Source organism: Anopheles cruzii, chromosome 2 (assembly GCF_943734635.1).
Source record: "Anopheles cruzii chromosome 2, idAnoCruzAS_RS32_06, whole genome shotgun sequence".
Lineage (NCBI taxonomy): Eukaryota > Metazoa > Arthropoda > Insecta > Diptera > Culicidae > Anopheles > Anopheles cruzii.
The window spans coordinates 13,525,215-13,539,602 of NC_069144.1; the positions used below are offsets into that span (position 1 = coordinate 13,525,215).

Genomic DNA, 14,388 nt, shown 5'->3' on the forward strand with positions numbered 1-14,388 from the left:
AAATGTGTGGAAAGTAACACACTTTTCCTTTTTATTAGTTCGCTCTTTTTTGCGCCAATCTCTCTCTCGGTCTCTCCTAAACGCGCGAAAGAGAGAGAGCTACCTGGAGGGAGATTGATCAGGAGCGCTGCTGCGCGCATTTCTCACACTTTTCTGGCCGCGCGCAGTTTTCACTGTCCGTCCGCGCGTCTCTCTGTGTCCCCTCCGCTGTGTGCCGTGTGGCGTGTGCCGGTTTTCTTTTTGCTTCCCTTCGCAGCCTTCCTACGCACCAGCCAGCCGCAGCTCGGTTGTTGCATTGTTTCAATGGGACTCGCGGCGGCGGTGCGTGTCGCGCCGTGCCGTGCCGCACGGCTCTTTTCACTTTCCTTTCACTGTTTCGAGCGACGGTTCCATTTTGGCGCTCCATTTCTCCTGGGTGCCGCCACGATTTTCACCTACTTTGGGCCGCGGAGCCGCGGAGTTTTTGGAAGAAAGTTTCCGCTGCTGGGGTCTCCGCTGGGTTAACCCGAAGATCGACCGTGATAATTGGGGTCGCGTGTTGGGTCGTGAGTTTTGAGAGTTGGAAAACAGAAAGTGAATCCAGTTCCGGTGTGGGGTGCCACGTGTCACCGATCACAAAAAGAGCTGGAAGCTTTGCTCACATCTGCTGTGCGTGTGTCTCACCAGGCTCTCCACGGTAGGGTGGGCATGTCACGAGACTGGCGGACGATAAACCCTACAAGCTTTGCGTGTAAAGTCTTCTTGTTAGCTTCCGGATGTGATGGTCATGATCGGGATGATGGGGCCGATGCTTGTCTCTGATGATTAATTAAGAAAGTTTCTAAACTTAACTTAATTTATCTTAACTTAATCACCAAAATAAAATAAGAAAGTACCGAGAACACCTCAATCAATGGCTCTCTTTGGCCGGAGGGTGACACACTTTAGGGGAGACTGATCCGATAAACGTGACACCCGGCCGGGCAACGAGCGCCTGTAAAAGTGGGTCCATCCATCCCCCCGATCCAAACACAGCATCAATCCACCGCGCCTCGGCTGGCCCCCCCCGGTGTGAATTGGAGAAAGGTTGAACGGGGTCATTCAACCGCGGCGCGCCGCGTGCTGCCAAAGGGTGTGACACTCGTTCGTTCGCTCGTTTGCATGTCCTCTCTTCTCTCTGTTCGCTATGTAGGGCAGCAAAGCAGCGACCGGTTCAACAAGCCCCTCGCGATCAGATGATCACCTTGCCCCGGCCCGATCGGCCGGGGTGGCTTTCAATTCGAGTCCGCCACTCCGACAGCAACACGCGGGGCACAGGGAGAAAGTAAGAGTGGGTGCCCCTGGCCCCTGGTGTCGGTGTGTGCGACGATCGCTGAATGTAACCTACTTCAGAGCACGACTGGAAAGTGAGAGTGCTGAGCTGGTCGACATTTGGCGCGCTCCACAGTTCACGGGAAATTAGATTGTGTCCCCCAACACACCGGGGGGAAAATCGATGGAAAACAATTGACGAGAGAAAATGGCGGGCGGCGCTCGTGGGAAGTGAATTTTCATTAGGCTGGTTAGGGCCCGGGGAACTCCTAACCTCAATCTTTTTGTGGACCCAGACATTACTTCCCTCTGGTGGCGGAAGTTTGACTGCTGCTGCTACGGTACCCTTGGTATGTGACCTCCTCCGGTGCTCGTTGAACCGCCGATTATTGCCACCCCATGGCCGAATGGGGCCGTCGACGGACCGTAACACCACCCCCCGCGGCCTTATATTGGAGGTCTCGTCCGATCGGTTGGTCGATGTCAAGGGGAGAGTGTTTTTGGAGAAGGAAGTTCTGGGGATGGCGGCCGAACGACCGTCACGGACGGACGGACGGACGGTCGCGGATTCGGAACTCCGGAAGTGTGATGTGAATGTCCGCGGGAAATTCTTGACTAGCTTTTTATCCTCCCCATCATATCAAGTTCCTCATTTTTAATCAATCCTATTTTCTCTCTCTCTCTTCCCCTCTCTAGCGGTCAGATTCGGGCGCGTGCCGAAGCGGGAGAAGGCCCGGATCCTGGCGGCGATGCAGCAGAGCACGCAGAACCGGGGGAACCAGCGGGCGCTGGCCAGCGAGCTCGACGATCAGCCCCGGCTGCTGGCGAGCGTGCTCCAGGCGCACGTCGAGACGTGCGAGTTTACGCGCGAAAAGGTGTCCGCCATGCGGCAGCGGGCCCGCGACAGCCCCAGCTACTCCATGCCCACCCTGGTGAGTGTCCTCGATTATTATTTGGACTTAATTTAAGCAAATCGACAGAAAAGGGGTAACCGATGCCCGATCCCCGATCCGATCATCATCATCATTCCTTCCGACATCGCGCACATCAAGGTCAACGCGCGCGGGCACTCACCGCGAGGCACTCACTCGTTTCGCCCGTCACTCACTGTTGGTGGCGGTTATCCGCCGCAGGCCCCGCGCGATAAGCGCCCGTTCCCGGGATGGGCGGGGGGATGATTGTGGGGTGAGGCGCGCGGGGAATGTAAACAGCAGCCGCAGTAGCACCCGGGGGTGGGGAAGGGGGCGACGACACACGCGAGCGACGACGACGGCGACGGGAGATAACCTTGAAATTTTGTTTCGCTAATTTAATCGTCTCCACGTCCAATCGCCGCGCGCGCACACCCTTGTGTGTGTGCTAAGGTGGGGTGAGGGGTGGGGAGGGGTTTCGTGTTAAAAACGGTGCGCAATCCACACGGCGACGACGACTCCCCCCAGGGGCGGAGGTCCGCTAGTTTCCGCCCAGTTACTTCCGAGAATTATTACCAATCAATGGCGCGCGTGATGATGGTGGCCGTGCGTGTGTGTGTGCGAAAGGTCAGCAGCGGTGACGTCGAGAGGAACGCGGTAGTGCGCTGCCTCGCCTACTGCTAACGGATACCGTTAACCCGATAAGAAGGTCGGTCGGGGAGACACCACGCGTAGCAGGCAGCGCACTAACCGCTAACACTACCCCGGGCATCGAAGTAACCTTTTGCTGAGTGTGTCTGTATGGCACACGCACACACCCACCTACAGCCGGCCAGAGCGCGGCGACGGCGAGACCTCGGCGGCGGCGCGTGTAAATGCGCAAAACAGATGTAAATGAAATGCGGAAATAGAACTGTCGGGCTCCTCGATCGGGTGTGCGGGTGGCGTGGTGGTCAGAGAGTGGTGGGTCGGTGCACCGCCCACCAGGCGGCTCCACCACCAGCACCTGGGTGCGGTGTGGTCACGTTGCTGTGCCGCCGCCAACGCTAGCAACCCGCTCGATCCCCTCAGACTGTGCGTCCTTGAAGTTTTGATATGAGTGTATGTGCCTCTCTTTCAAGCGGAGCGAAAGAGACGCAAAAGAGAACAAATATGTGCTTCTCTCTCTCTAACGGGGGGGGGTTGAGGCGTGATTAACTGTTGATTGTTGTGTGTTGTTGCCTAGTGGAAGTACTGGAGAACTGTTAATGACCGATAAGAGCTCCGCACCAGAGAGAGAGGGACAGAGAGAGAGAGAGAGACGGGGAGATGTGACGCGTGCGCTCATCACCCCTTCCCGCACAACACGCTCGTGGCAGTTCGTTGCCATCGTTGCCTCCCAACACACATGGGTCGAAAAGTCCCGAGCCTCAGAAAGAGAACACCTTTTTTTTTGGTTCAAAATTGGGTTTACGCTCATCTCACGCCAAAACCACGAATGTAAACACGTTTGACATTTCGGTATAAACTTTTTTATATTTTGAGCATGCCATACGAAGCGCAAACGATTTGGCATTACAAATTTTTTAAGCTCGGTTTTACGCTTCGTGTGGCACTAGTTTAAGATTCCTTTTTACTACTTAGTACTAACCATCATTAGTAGTAACAGAGAAAGCGGCGAATGCAATAAGACTCTAGCGCCATCTATGTGTGAGGCTCGGTACTTTTCACCCAATGTGTACCTTTTTCGCTGGGCGTGTATGGCGCTGTCACACACAATTTGGCCAACACGCGAAAAGTCAATAAACTCCCGTTGGCCGCGGTTGGTGGGGCCAAAAACCACGGAATGCTCGCGCGCACGCATTATCTTGTTTCCGGAAGCGGTGGTTCTTACGTCACGCGGTCCTCTCAATCACAAACATCCGTAGAAGGTTGCTAACCGACCCTTTCTTATGCTTCGCTCCTTTCGCAGGCCTGCCCACTGAACCCGGCGCCGGAGCTGCAGTCGGAGCAGGAGTTTAGCCAGCGGTTTGCGCATGTCATCCGCGGCGTGATCGACTTCGCCGGCATGATCCCGGGCTTCCAGCTGCTGACGCAGGACGACAAGTTTACGCTGCTGAAGGCCGGCCTGTTCGATGCGCTGTTCGTGCGGCTGATCTGCATGTTCGACACGGCGCTCAACTCGATCATCTGCCTCAACGGGCAGGTGATGCGCCGGGACACGATCCAGAACGGTGCGAACGCGCGCTTCCTCGTCGACTCGACGTTCAACTTTGCCGAGCGCATGAACTCGATGCAGCTGACGGACGCGGAGATCGGGCTGTTCTGTGCGATCGTGCTGATCACACCGGACCGGCCCGGTCTGCGCAACGTCGAGCTGATCGAGCGGATGTACTCGAAGCTGAAGGCCTGCCTGCAGACGGTGGTCTCGCAGAACCGGCCGGACAAGCCGGAGTTCATGCAGGAGCTGCTGCGCACGATGCCGGACTTGCGGACGCTCAGCACGCTCCACACGGAGAAGCTGGTCGTGTTCCGGACCGAGCACAAGGAGCTGCTGCGTCAGCAGCAGATGTGGTCCGCCGACGCGGCCGGCGAGGCCGAAGGGGCGACACCGCAGCAACCGGGCGGGGCGGAAGCCAAGAGCCCGGCCAGCAGTACGGCGAGCGGGTGGAGCTGCGACGGTAACCAGGTCGAAGTGGACCTGCTGATTGCGGCCAAGAGCCCGATGAGCTCCGTCTCGAGCACGGAATCGACGTCCGAAACGTCCTCGTCCTCGTCCTCCGAGTACGGTAACCATCACCTGCACCACCACCATCACCATCAGCACCTGCATCACGGGGGCATTTCGTCCGCCGCTTCGTCGTCGGCCCCCCTACTGGCGGCGACCCTGTCCGGCGGGTCCGTCTCCTGCCCCATCATCCGGCACCGGGCGAGCTCGGGTTCGTCGGCGGAGGACGATCTGATCGGTGGCACCGCGCAGCATCTGGCCCAGAACGGGCTCACCATCACCCCGGTCATCCGCTCGATCGGTTCCTCCTCGTCCTCCGCTTCGTCGTCCTCGGTGGCGACGGCGGCAGGGGCGGCCACGACGGGTGCTACCACCACGACGCATCATCACATGTCGCGCTACCGCAAGCTCGACTCTCCCACCGATTCCGGCATCGAGTCGGGCAACGAGAAGCACGACAATCCGCTGCCAACGGTAGCGGTGACAGGGGCGTCGGCACCGGGTGCGACGTCGACGGCACCACCAGCCGCCGGTGGCCCGGCTGCTCTTCATCACCATCACCTTTCGATGGCCGCCGTCACCGGCACCCACCACCACCAACAGCAGCCGCATCACCACGGGTTGCTGCACCATCACCACCACCACCACCCGAAGCACCCGGCCGGAAGTGGCAGCGTCAGCAGTGGGTCCTCGTCCTGCTCCAGTCCTCGCTCTTCCCTCGAGGACCAATCGCTGGAGGACGGCACCGGCAAGCCTGCGGCGGTGCAGGCCGGTCCTCCACCGCGGCACGTGGTCAGCGTCGACAACATGCCGGTCCTGAAGCGGGTCCTGCAGGCGCCGCCCCTCTACGACACCAACAGCCTGATGGACGAGGCGTACAAACCGCACAAGAAGTTCCGCGCCATGCGGCACCGCGAGAGCGAAGCGGAGGCCGCCATCGTGGTGGCCTCCCCGTCCTCCTCCTCCTCCTCTGCGGCTGGCCGGCTAGAAACCATCACGACGTCGTCGTCGTCGTCCGCCATCGTGCTCCGTGCGTCATCGTCCTCACCGAAGCCGCCCGTCTCCCCGTACCATCAGGCGGCCTCCTCGCCGGCCCCGCAGCAGTCGCAGCTGCACATGCATTTAACGCGGCCACAGCCCGCCGCGTCCCACCATCACCACCACCACCAAAGCGGGCCACCGAGCGGCGGCTTCCTCCAGCAATCGGCGGCGGCGGCCACCTCCCGGTGTAGTCCGCAGCTTCTGCAGGGCGGCGGCGGCGCTACCACTCCGCAGCCGCAACCTCCGTCGTCGCTGTCCAGCACCCACTCGGTGCTGGCCAAATCGCTGATGGAGGAACCGCGGATGACGCCGGAGCAGATGAAGCGCACGGACATCATCCACAACTACATCATGCGCGAGTCGGCCCACGAGCAGCAGCACCGCGCTGACCACCACCTCCAGCACCACCACCACCACCATCAGAACTTTATCAAACATACCTCACAGACCGGCGGTGGTGCCGCCGGTGGGCTGCTGGTGTGCGGTTCCGGGTCCTCCGGCACGACCTTCCAGCATCGGGCTTCCCCGCACCTAACCGTGTCCGCGGTGTCGCCCTCACCTTCCTCCTCCTCGTCGTCCTCGAGCTCGTCCAGCTCGTCGTGTCCGTTCGGTGCCGGCAAGTGGCCACCGAACGGAGGTGGTGGCACCGCCAGCGTCATCACGACGACCCGGGGTCAGCAGACGCCCTCACCGTCGCTGGCCAGCAGCCTCACACCGCCCGATACCTCCTCGTCCTCGTCACCATCGTCGGTCGCTTCGCCGTCCTCCTCGTCCTCGTCGTCCACGTCCTCATCGTTGTCGTCGTCTTCTTCGGGGGCCAGCAGTAGCACCAGCAGCATCCGCTACTTCCAGTCGCCCCACTCGACGATGGCATCGTCTCCGTCACCCGGTTCACCCACCACCACCACGTCGGTGGTTGTGGTGCCCGTCCCACCGACGGCGGCCGGCGCCGCCACCTCACCCTCACCGCGGCTTCTCGAGCTGAAGGTAGAGATCGCCGCCGGTGGAGTCACACCGACGACGGCGGCGGCCGATCCGGCTGCCTCCCTAGCGCAGCCACTGAATCTGTCCAAAAAGTCACCCTCACCGGCCCCGGCGGCCCACCACGCGATCGTTTCGGTCGTAAGGCCACCGATCGGTGGTGGGGCTGTTGCTGCTTCAACGCCCTCCTCGGTCGTCGTGGTGGCCACCAGCAGCTCGGCGGGCGGCAATGACACGGCGGCGGTGCCGACCCAGCAGCAGCAGCAGCAGATCCACAAAATCCTGCTCGAGGCGTAAGCGTGTCGCGTAACAGGGTCCCCAGGAGAGAGTATCCTACGAAAGAAGAGGCCACACAAGAGCGAAAGCGAGAAAGAACTACTTGTACAAATTTTTATTTATGTAAAAACGCGACGCGCTGGTGATGTGTTTGTTGTATGAGAGAGAGAGAGAGAGAGAGAGCTAGAGAAAGGATACAAAACACACACCACCTTGACACTAGATCAGTCACGCACGCACACACACACACACACCGTGCTCTGGCCACTAGAGTATTTGATGCGCATGATGCGACACGAGAACGCAATGGAGAGGAGGCGCGCGCAATGTAAAGCCAAAAACTAACTACAAACACTATGGGCGGAGGATTGGTGGTCAACACGAGAGGTGTTGTGCTGAACAGAGAGAGAGAGAGAGTAATTGTTAATACCAACACACGACGCACACACACGCGCGCGCGCGGAAAGATCTCGTTTTTTGTCGTTTTTAAAGAAGTAGGCGACGGATATGATGCTGTAAAAAGTCCCCCCTTCCGCTGCCCGTGTGTGTGTGTATGTGGGGAAAAAGGACGAAAAACAAACAATGAGAAGTACTCACAAACACACACTCGCAGTCAAGCGTGTTTTGTAATGAACGAAGAGTGGACGCTTAAGATAAGCCAGAGAGAGAGACCATCAGTAGAGAGAGCGAAAAGTAACTAATACTAAGCTAAGAAAGCAGCCAAACTATCGCCGTGTCACGTGTGAAGCAAAAGAAAACCCCTTTAACGAGGAAAAGGACACATCTTAAATTATGAACAGTTTTTGTACTCGACGCAGGACACACACACACACACCATTGCGCGCGGGCGCGAAATTCCTCATTTCCTCTCTCTCTCTCAGAAGATGATGTCTAAAAGGAGGAGAGAGAGAAAAACAATACACAAACCAAGCAACGGAAGAGAGCAAACATATTAATCATAAACAATAGGGAGAGAAATAGTTATATCTTAGAAGAGAGAGGATGAAAAACTAAAGATGATGCTGTGTGTGTGTGGTGTGTGTTGTAAACGAACGAAGAATAAAAACTACACTCATTCCTGTGCGGCGGTGCCTGACATAGAAGGCGGCGGGCTCCCCACCAACCACAACTAAGAGAGAGAGACAGAGAGCGAGAGAGAACTATTTAAAAAAAACAGATAGCGATGCCTGTGTAAAGCCTGTTTGTTGTGGAACAATGCAAATGTTTTTATTGATGATCTAAATACAACTCCTACCTACAAAGCGAGAGATAGAGAGAGAGTAGAACCGTGTTTTGGACCTAAGAAACAATGAAGCAGTGGAATCAGGAATCAGGAACACATAGAGAGAGAGAGAGTGATAGAAAGCAATGAACTGGTAAACTTTTCTTATACACCACACACACACCACACAACAAGAAGAAACGCGCCTCAGTCAACATTTTTCGTTCGTTTGATAAAAAAGGAAAACAAAACACAAGCAGGAGAGCTACTTGTAAATAGAGAACAATGGAAACACATACACACACACGAAACAAAACATATTCAAACAGAGCAGAGACACACAGCGATAGGAATTAAGATGGAGAAAGAGAGAAACACACACACACACACACGAGAAGAAGGATCGTGCATTAGGTTCCCGTGCTATTATAAGCTATAGAGTCTACTATTCGCTGCAGCGCAAGCCCTCCTTTAAGCCCCCACCCCGATTTTTGCCCCCTACACACACAAGCGCATATTCAGCAACAACACCGGGGATCCGGGATCCTCGGGATTTAGCTTGTGCGCCGCGTGTATTAGATTATCGATCAGTTGTGATCTTGAGGCGACCCATCCCGGGGAGAGAGAGAGAGAGAGAGTGTAAATAGTATAGTGTGTGTGCGCGTGTTGTAGGTAGTAAGTGCATCATCCGTGTTTAGTTGTGCGCGCGATCCCCCCCCGCTCTTTTTTAAGGATTAAATTTTGCAAACCGGGCAGACAGAGAACTCACCGATCGAAAACATACACACACACACACACAGAGACACGCGAACAACACACAGTCTACAGTAGGTTTATAGGATATAGAGTGATATAATACTGTGGTGTGATCATCCTTCTGGGCACGACGTGGGGCCTGGAAAATGGTGTTTGATGGAATGGCGCGCGTTGTTTCCTTTTTACTACCCTCTAGTAATCATTTTTACTCTTTGAGACCCCCCCCGTCACCGTGACCGTCACCCTGTCGTCTAACTCTTTTTCGAAGAAAAAGTTATAGTTTGTAGTTCGTTCGTGTTTTGTTTTGTTTCGTTTCGTTTTGGCTTTCGACGGCCTTCCGCGGACGCACACACACAGTGTGGCGAGCGGTTGTTGTTCTTATATTCTCTAATTTGCCTTATATTCTCTAATTTTTCGTTTTGTTCGTTTTATTTATTGTGACACGGAGTCACGCGGAAGAAAGTTTTGCTGTTAATAGTTATCACCACCGCCACCGCAAACCATCAGCCCCCCCTTTTTGTGTACTCCTCTCTGCTAGCTACTACTATTAGCACAATTGACGCTTTTATTATGGCCCCATTTCTCCGGTTAAGCTCGGCATATAGCTAGTTTTTCGCTTGTTTAATTAATATTAATTCTCTCGATCACATTCTGTTGCTTTTTAACACGCAACACACGAACACTCACACACAAACACACACACTTTGTAAGAGATCAAGAATTGGGCGCGCGCTTTTTTCTGATCTTTTTGAGACCTTCCTTCCTTCCGAGAGAAAGTGAACGAACGCGCGCGCGTGGTGTAAAAAGTGAGATAGAGAGAGTGTTAGGTAACGTTTTGCAAATGATGATGATGTAGAATTAGGCAAGGGAAGGCAGTTTAAGTACGTGTTTCCTTTTTATCGTCTCCAATTAGTTTCTTGAGTAAGAGTTGGTAAGAGTTGAACAAAAGAAGAGAGAAAACGCTGAAGAGAAAGAGAATTAAGTAGCGAGATCGAGAGAGAGAGAGAGAGAGCAACGCAATGAAGTGATGGCAATGAAAAATATAAAAAACAAAATAAAATATGTTGAACATGCGAAAACGCGAAAGCAACACAACAAAATGGGATTATGTGCAGAAGAGAAGGTAATAAAAAACCATTTCTTATATTTAGTTCTCTAAGGTGAAGACAATTAGCGAGAACGCGCGACAGAGAGAGAGAGAGAGAGAGAGCCAGCGAGCGCGAAAGAGTTTCCTTCAGAATATGATTAAAAATGTGCGTTTTTTTTATTTATACACTATAAGACAATTAAAATAAACTGATTTTAATACAACAAAATAAAACAAGCAACAACAGTAAAAAAAATGACGATGAAACGTGAGCATTACAGAAAAAAATAATAAAACAAAATACACACAAAAAAAACCCCAAGGCCGGCGCTCCGTCGTCGGCGCGTTCCTGAGTTCGTGTCACCGAAAGAAACAATAGATGATTGGCAAACCACAGCAGAAGCGTGTCCCGTGGGTGAAAGAAAAAATGGTACCTAGGGGCCCCCCCAACTCGGGAATCGACGATTGGGTTTTGTTTTGTTTTGTGTCGGATGATACGGCACGCGCAATACGGATACGCCTTGGCCTCGGAACGCTGGTTGTTGGGGGTCAGTTTGTTTGCAAGAGAGAGACAGAGAGTGTGCGTGTCCTTTTTTATGAGACTGTTAACGAGTAAGGCACTGGAGCGCGTAGACGGGAACCAAGATGTGGTGGACAAGAAGACAACACACCTCAAACTATTGATTATAAGGAGGTGTATAAGCTAGTGTGTGTGTGTGTATGTGTGATTGGAGAGAGAATATAAATTGTGTAACGGTGAAGGAACCAAAAGGAACAAAACGCAAGAGGTTTAAAACATTTGCAGCTAATTTAGGTTGTAAGAAACATTAGCGATAAAAAGCATGCTAATGGCAACAATAAAAACGGAGGAGACAACAAACAAGCGAAACAAGAGTAGCAAGTAGAGGCTCACACAGAGACACATTCAGAATGATAGGAAAACCAACCAATCAACAACGAGAAAAGGGTAAATAAAGTATTAAAGTGTACTGCTTCATGGTTTCATTTAAATATCGGAATCGCGATCGTTTTTGCTGAGAAACTCTTTATTTTGGTCACAACGAACGTGCACAGCGTCTTAAGAACCAATAGAAAGAAAGAGACAGAGAGAAAGAAAGAACACACGGTTGCTAGTTGGGTCCCTTGGCCGCAAACAGGTGCCTCGGGACCGTTGGCCCCGGCGGCTTCTCGGCCCCGGCACCGCTTCCAGCGCTCCCGACCGGCGTCTGCTGGTGTTCCAGGCTCGGCAGAATGATACGATGCGGACGCCTCACCTCACTATCCGCAGCAGCACCACCGGCCAGGAACGGATTGTGCGGTCGCCTTTCTTCCACACTTCCATTCCCAGTGACCTCTGCGGCCGTCACCGCACCCGTCGGACCGACTTCCGGGACGACGCTACTCGAATCGAGAGCCGCTGGCTCAATCCGGGGCCCGGGTGGGCTTCCGTTGTGGGCCGTGGCATCGCCGCCGCCGCCATTCAGCTGCTGATGATGGCGTGCCGCGAGTGCCCCCGCCGTTGTTGGACTGTTGATCGTCTCCGTTCCGTTCACGGCTGCCGCCACGACGGGTTTCGGAGCTGCCGGCGGAAAGGACACGTAGCTGAGCGGTGTCGAGCCGCTCTGGTACAGGTCCCGATCGCCCCGCAGGTACTGATCGTAGATCACCTCGAGCGGTGGTTGGAACGCGGAAGGTGGTGGTCCCGCCGCCGCCACCGCCGTGGCCACCGCCAGTGGCATCGTAAAGTGGCCGTTTCCGTTCGCCTGCTCGTGGTGTTGGTGACGGTGGTGGAGATGATGGAGGGTTCCGATGGCCCCGGTCGGTTCGTAGGTATGCTTCGGGTACGTCGCCTCATCGTCCTCGCCGAGCGAAACCCCCACGTGGTTGGTGCGCACGTGGTACGGGAAGCTTTTGTTGGCCCGCGATGGCCACGTCAACCACAGGAACGCCAGGTGACCGGCAAACGCGACCGTCCCGAGTGCCCCGTGCATGGCCGATTCACGGACCCACGGATCGAGCACGTTCACGCCGAGCAGCGTCAGGACGGGGCCGCTCAGGATCCACAGTGAGCCGAGCATCGTGAAGGGATAGTAAAATGGGACCTTCTCGGCGAACTTGCGGATGGTAGCGGCCGACGAGTACAGGAAGAAGCCCCACGCGACACACCGGAGGCCGGCCAACCCAAAGCCGGCCGGCGACTCGTACAGGTTCAGCACCTCGCCCGGATCGAACGCTTCCGCTTGGTAGATGTAGAGCGTCACGTACACCACCACATAAAGGTTGATAAAGATCGTGATCTTCACCGTGGCGCACGTCTTCAGGCGGGCCCTCGTGATCGTGTAGCCTGTAGTGGGCGGGGAAAGCTGAGTCAACCAAGCTAGATCCAGTGAACGCAGACGCGGCACTCTTACCCTTAGCCATCAGGAGCAGTAGCAGCAGAAAGGTGATCTCGCTCGCACTGGTAAAGATGCCGCCAAAGTTCGGAAACGGACCGATGCCGGAGACGGCGTACTTGGTCCAGGTGACGCTCAGCAGCAACAGCCCGAACCACTGCAGCAGGACACTGAGCGTGAACAGGCGGTAGGTGCAGTGGTAAAGGTGGCGGGCCTTCAGCTCCACGGCGCAGATGAACACGGCCAGCAGCAGCATGCTGTAGGCGATCGCTTCCGCCAGCAGGATCGGCGGGATGACTGAAACACACACAGCACATAGGGATCGGATACTTCATTCATCGCTACGACGGACCGCTCCTCCCCTCCTCCCAACTCACACATCTCGTCCGCCGAAAAGTGCTCGTGCCAAAAGTCACCAGGCGGTCCGTTCGTCATCCGGAAGCGGTACTTCACGTCCAGCCCGCGCCCTCCGGCGTCACAGTTGGCGATCGCAATGTACCACCAGCGTTCCCGGGAGCTGGTGAAGCTTCCGAAGTTGCTGCAGCTCACGATGAGCCGGGTTTCGTAGCGGGATGACTCGCGCACCTGCCGACGCCGTTCGGCGTCCGGGGCCGGAAACAGTTGCTCCACCAGCAACCGGAAGTCGGTGCTGTTTTCGAGCAGATTGGCATCCCCATTGTCACCGGCGTATCCCATGACCGTGGCGAACGTTTCGAAGGCCGATTCCGTCGAGCTGGGCTGTGTGTCGTTCGTGTCGGCGAAGAACTCCGACTCCGACTCCGGTGTGGTGCTGGTCTTGAGAAACTGATCGAAGTATTGCGCATCGTCGGATGCGCAATCGTCTTCGGGTCGGATATCACCCCCGGCCGGGGCCGGTGCAGGGGGGGGTGGCGCAGGTGTGGAGCGCCTTGAAACACCGCCCAGTCCCTGGGTGTCCCGCGGCAACGGATCGTCCGGCGTTTCTTTGGCCGTTGGCGTACGGAGCAGACAGCCTGAGAACACGTTGAACGGGGTTCGGGGGGACAGTGGGACGATCTGGTTGTCTTCCGGGTGCAGCACGGCCAGCTTCTCAGTGCATGTCTGGAAATTAGGGCGGAGAGGGGTTGTAGTGAGTCGCACGGAGAAACCGCCACGTCCTCGTACCTTATCCGTCTTGTAGACCGCGGGCCACTGAGTCTGGTCGTCGTAGTACAGGAGCAGCTTCAGTTCGCCGAGCTTCTTCTCGTACTCGATCAGGTACTCGTACTTACCCTTCCCCGAGAGGAAGCAAAACCTCGCCAGGAAGGCCCAGTTCTATGGGGAATGGGGAGAAACGGGTTAATGATGCGCCGCAGGACCCCCCCGGTGACGAGACCCAAGACTCGGAGTTACATCGGTTGTCCGCAGGTGGCCCTCGACATATTTGCTGTCCACCGTTGGCAGTAGGCCACCAACGCCCAGTAGCAGCAGCGACAGCAGAAGGCGGATCGTACCGCCCAACGGCGCCATTGCAACACTCCGGACCGCTACACAATTCACTTTTAGTGCGTCGTGGACAGTAATTAAAGCTTTCTCCAGAAAAAAAGGACTGTAACAGCGCACTAATCACGGTCAATCGCGGCGAAAGGCTCCGAAAAACAACCATAACAACCCGTACCCGGGTACGGGCAACAACAACGACGACGGGCGGTTTGTTTGGCGTTCTCCATTGAAACGGTTGCCAGGGTAAACGACGACGACGGGTA

At 55.6% G+C, this 14,388-nt stretch overlaps 2 protein-coding genes across 2 annotated transcripts in view; one reads left to right on the forward strand and one right to left on the reverse strand.

Annotated features, from left to right (window-relative positions):
* The window catches only part of LOC128278484 (ecdysone-induced protein 75B), a 79,342-nt gene extending 72,115 nt beyond the window's left edge, over positions 1-7,227 (forward strand). The window contains exons 4-7 of the mRNA XM_053017215.1: positions 1,987-2,222; positions 4,153-5,382; positions 5,512-6,743; positions 6,783-7,227. Coding sequence (XP_052873175.1) covers positions 1,987-2,222; positions 4,153-5,382; positions 5,512-6,743; positions 6,783-7,227 — 3,143 coding nt within the window. The remainder of the gene's footprint in view (positions 1-1,986; positions 2,223-4,152; positions 5,383-5,511; positions 6,744-6,782) is intronic.
* A 4,174-nt stretch (positions 7,228-11,401) lies between these two features.
* On the reverse strand, positions 11,402-14,152 carry LOC128278485 (transmembrane protein 145-like). The gene is made up of 6 exons (XM_053017216.1): positions 14,036-14,152; positions 13,808-13,957; positions 13,042-13,744; positions 12,683-12,961; positions 12,070-12,615; positions 11,402-11,967 (listed from the first exon to the last, which is right to left on the reverse strand). Exons 1-6 carry the CDS (start codon positions 14,150-14,152, stop codon positions 11,402-11,404), a joined length of 2,361 nt encoding a protein of 786 aa, XP_052873176.1.
* Between the last annotated feature and the right edge of the window lie 236 nt (positions 14,153-14,388).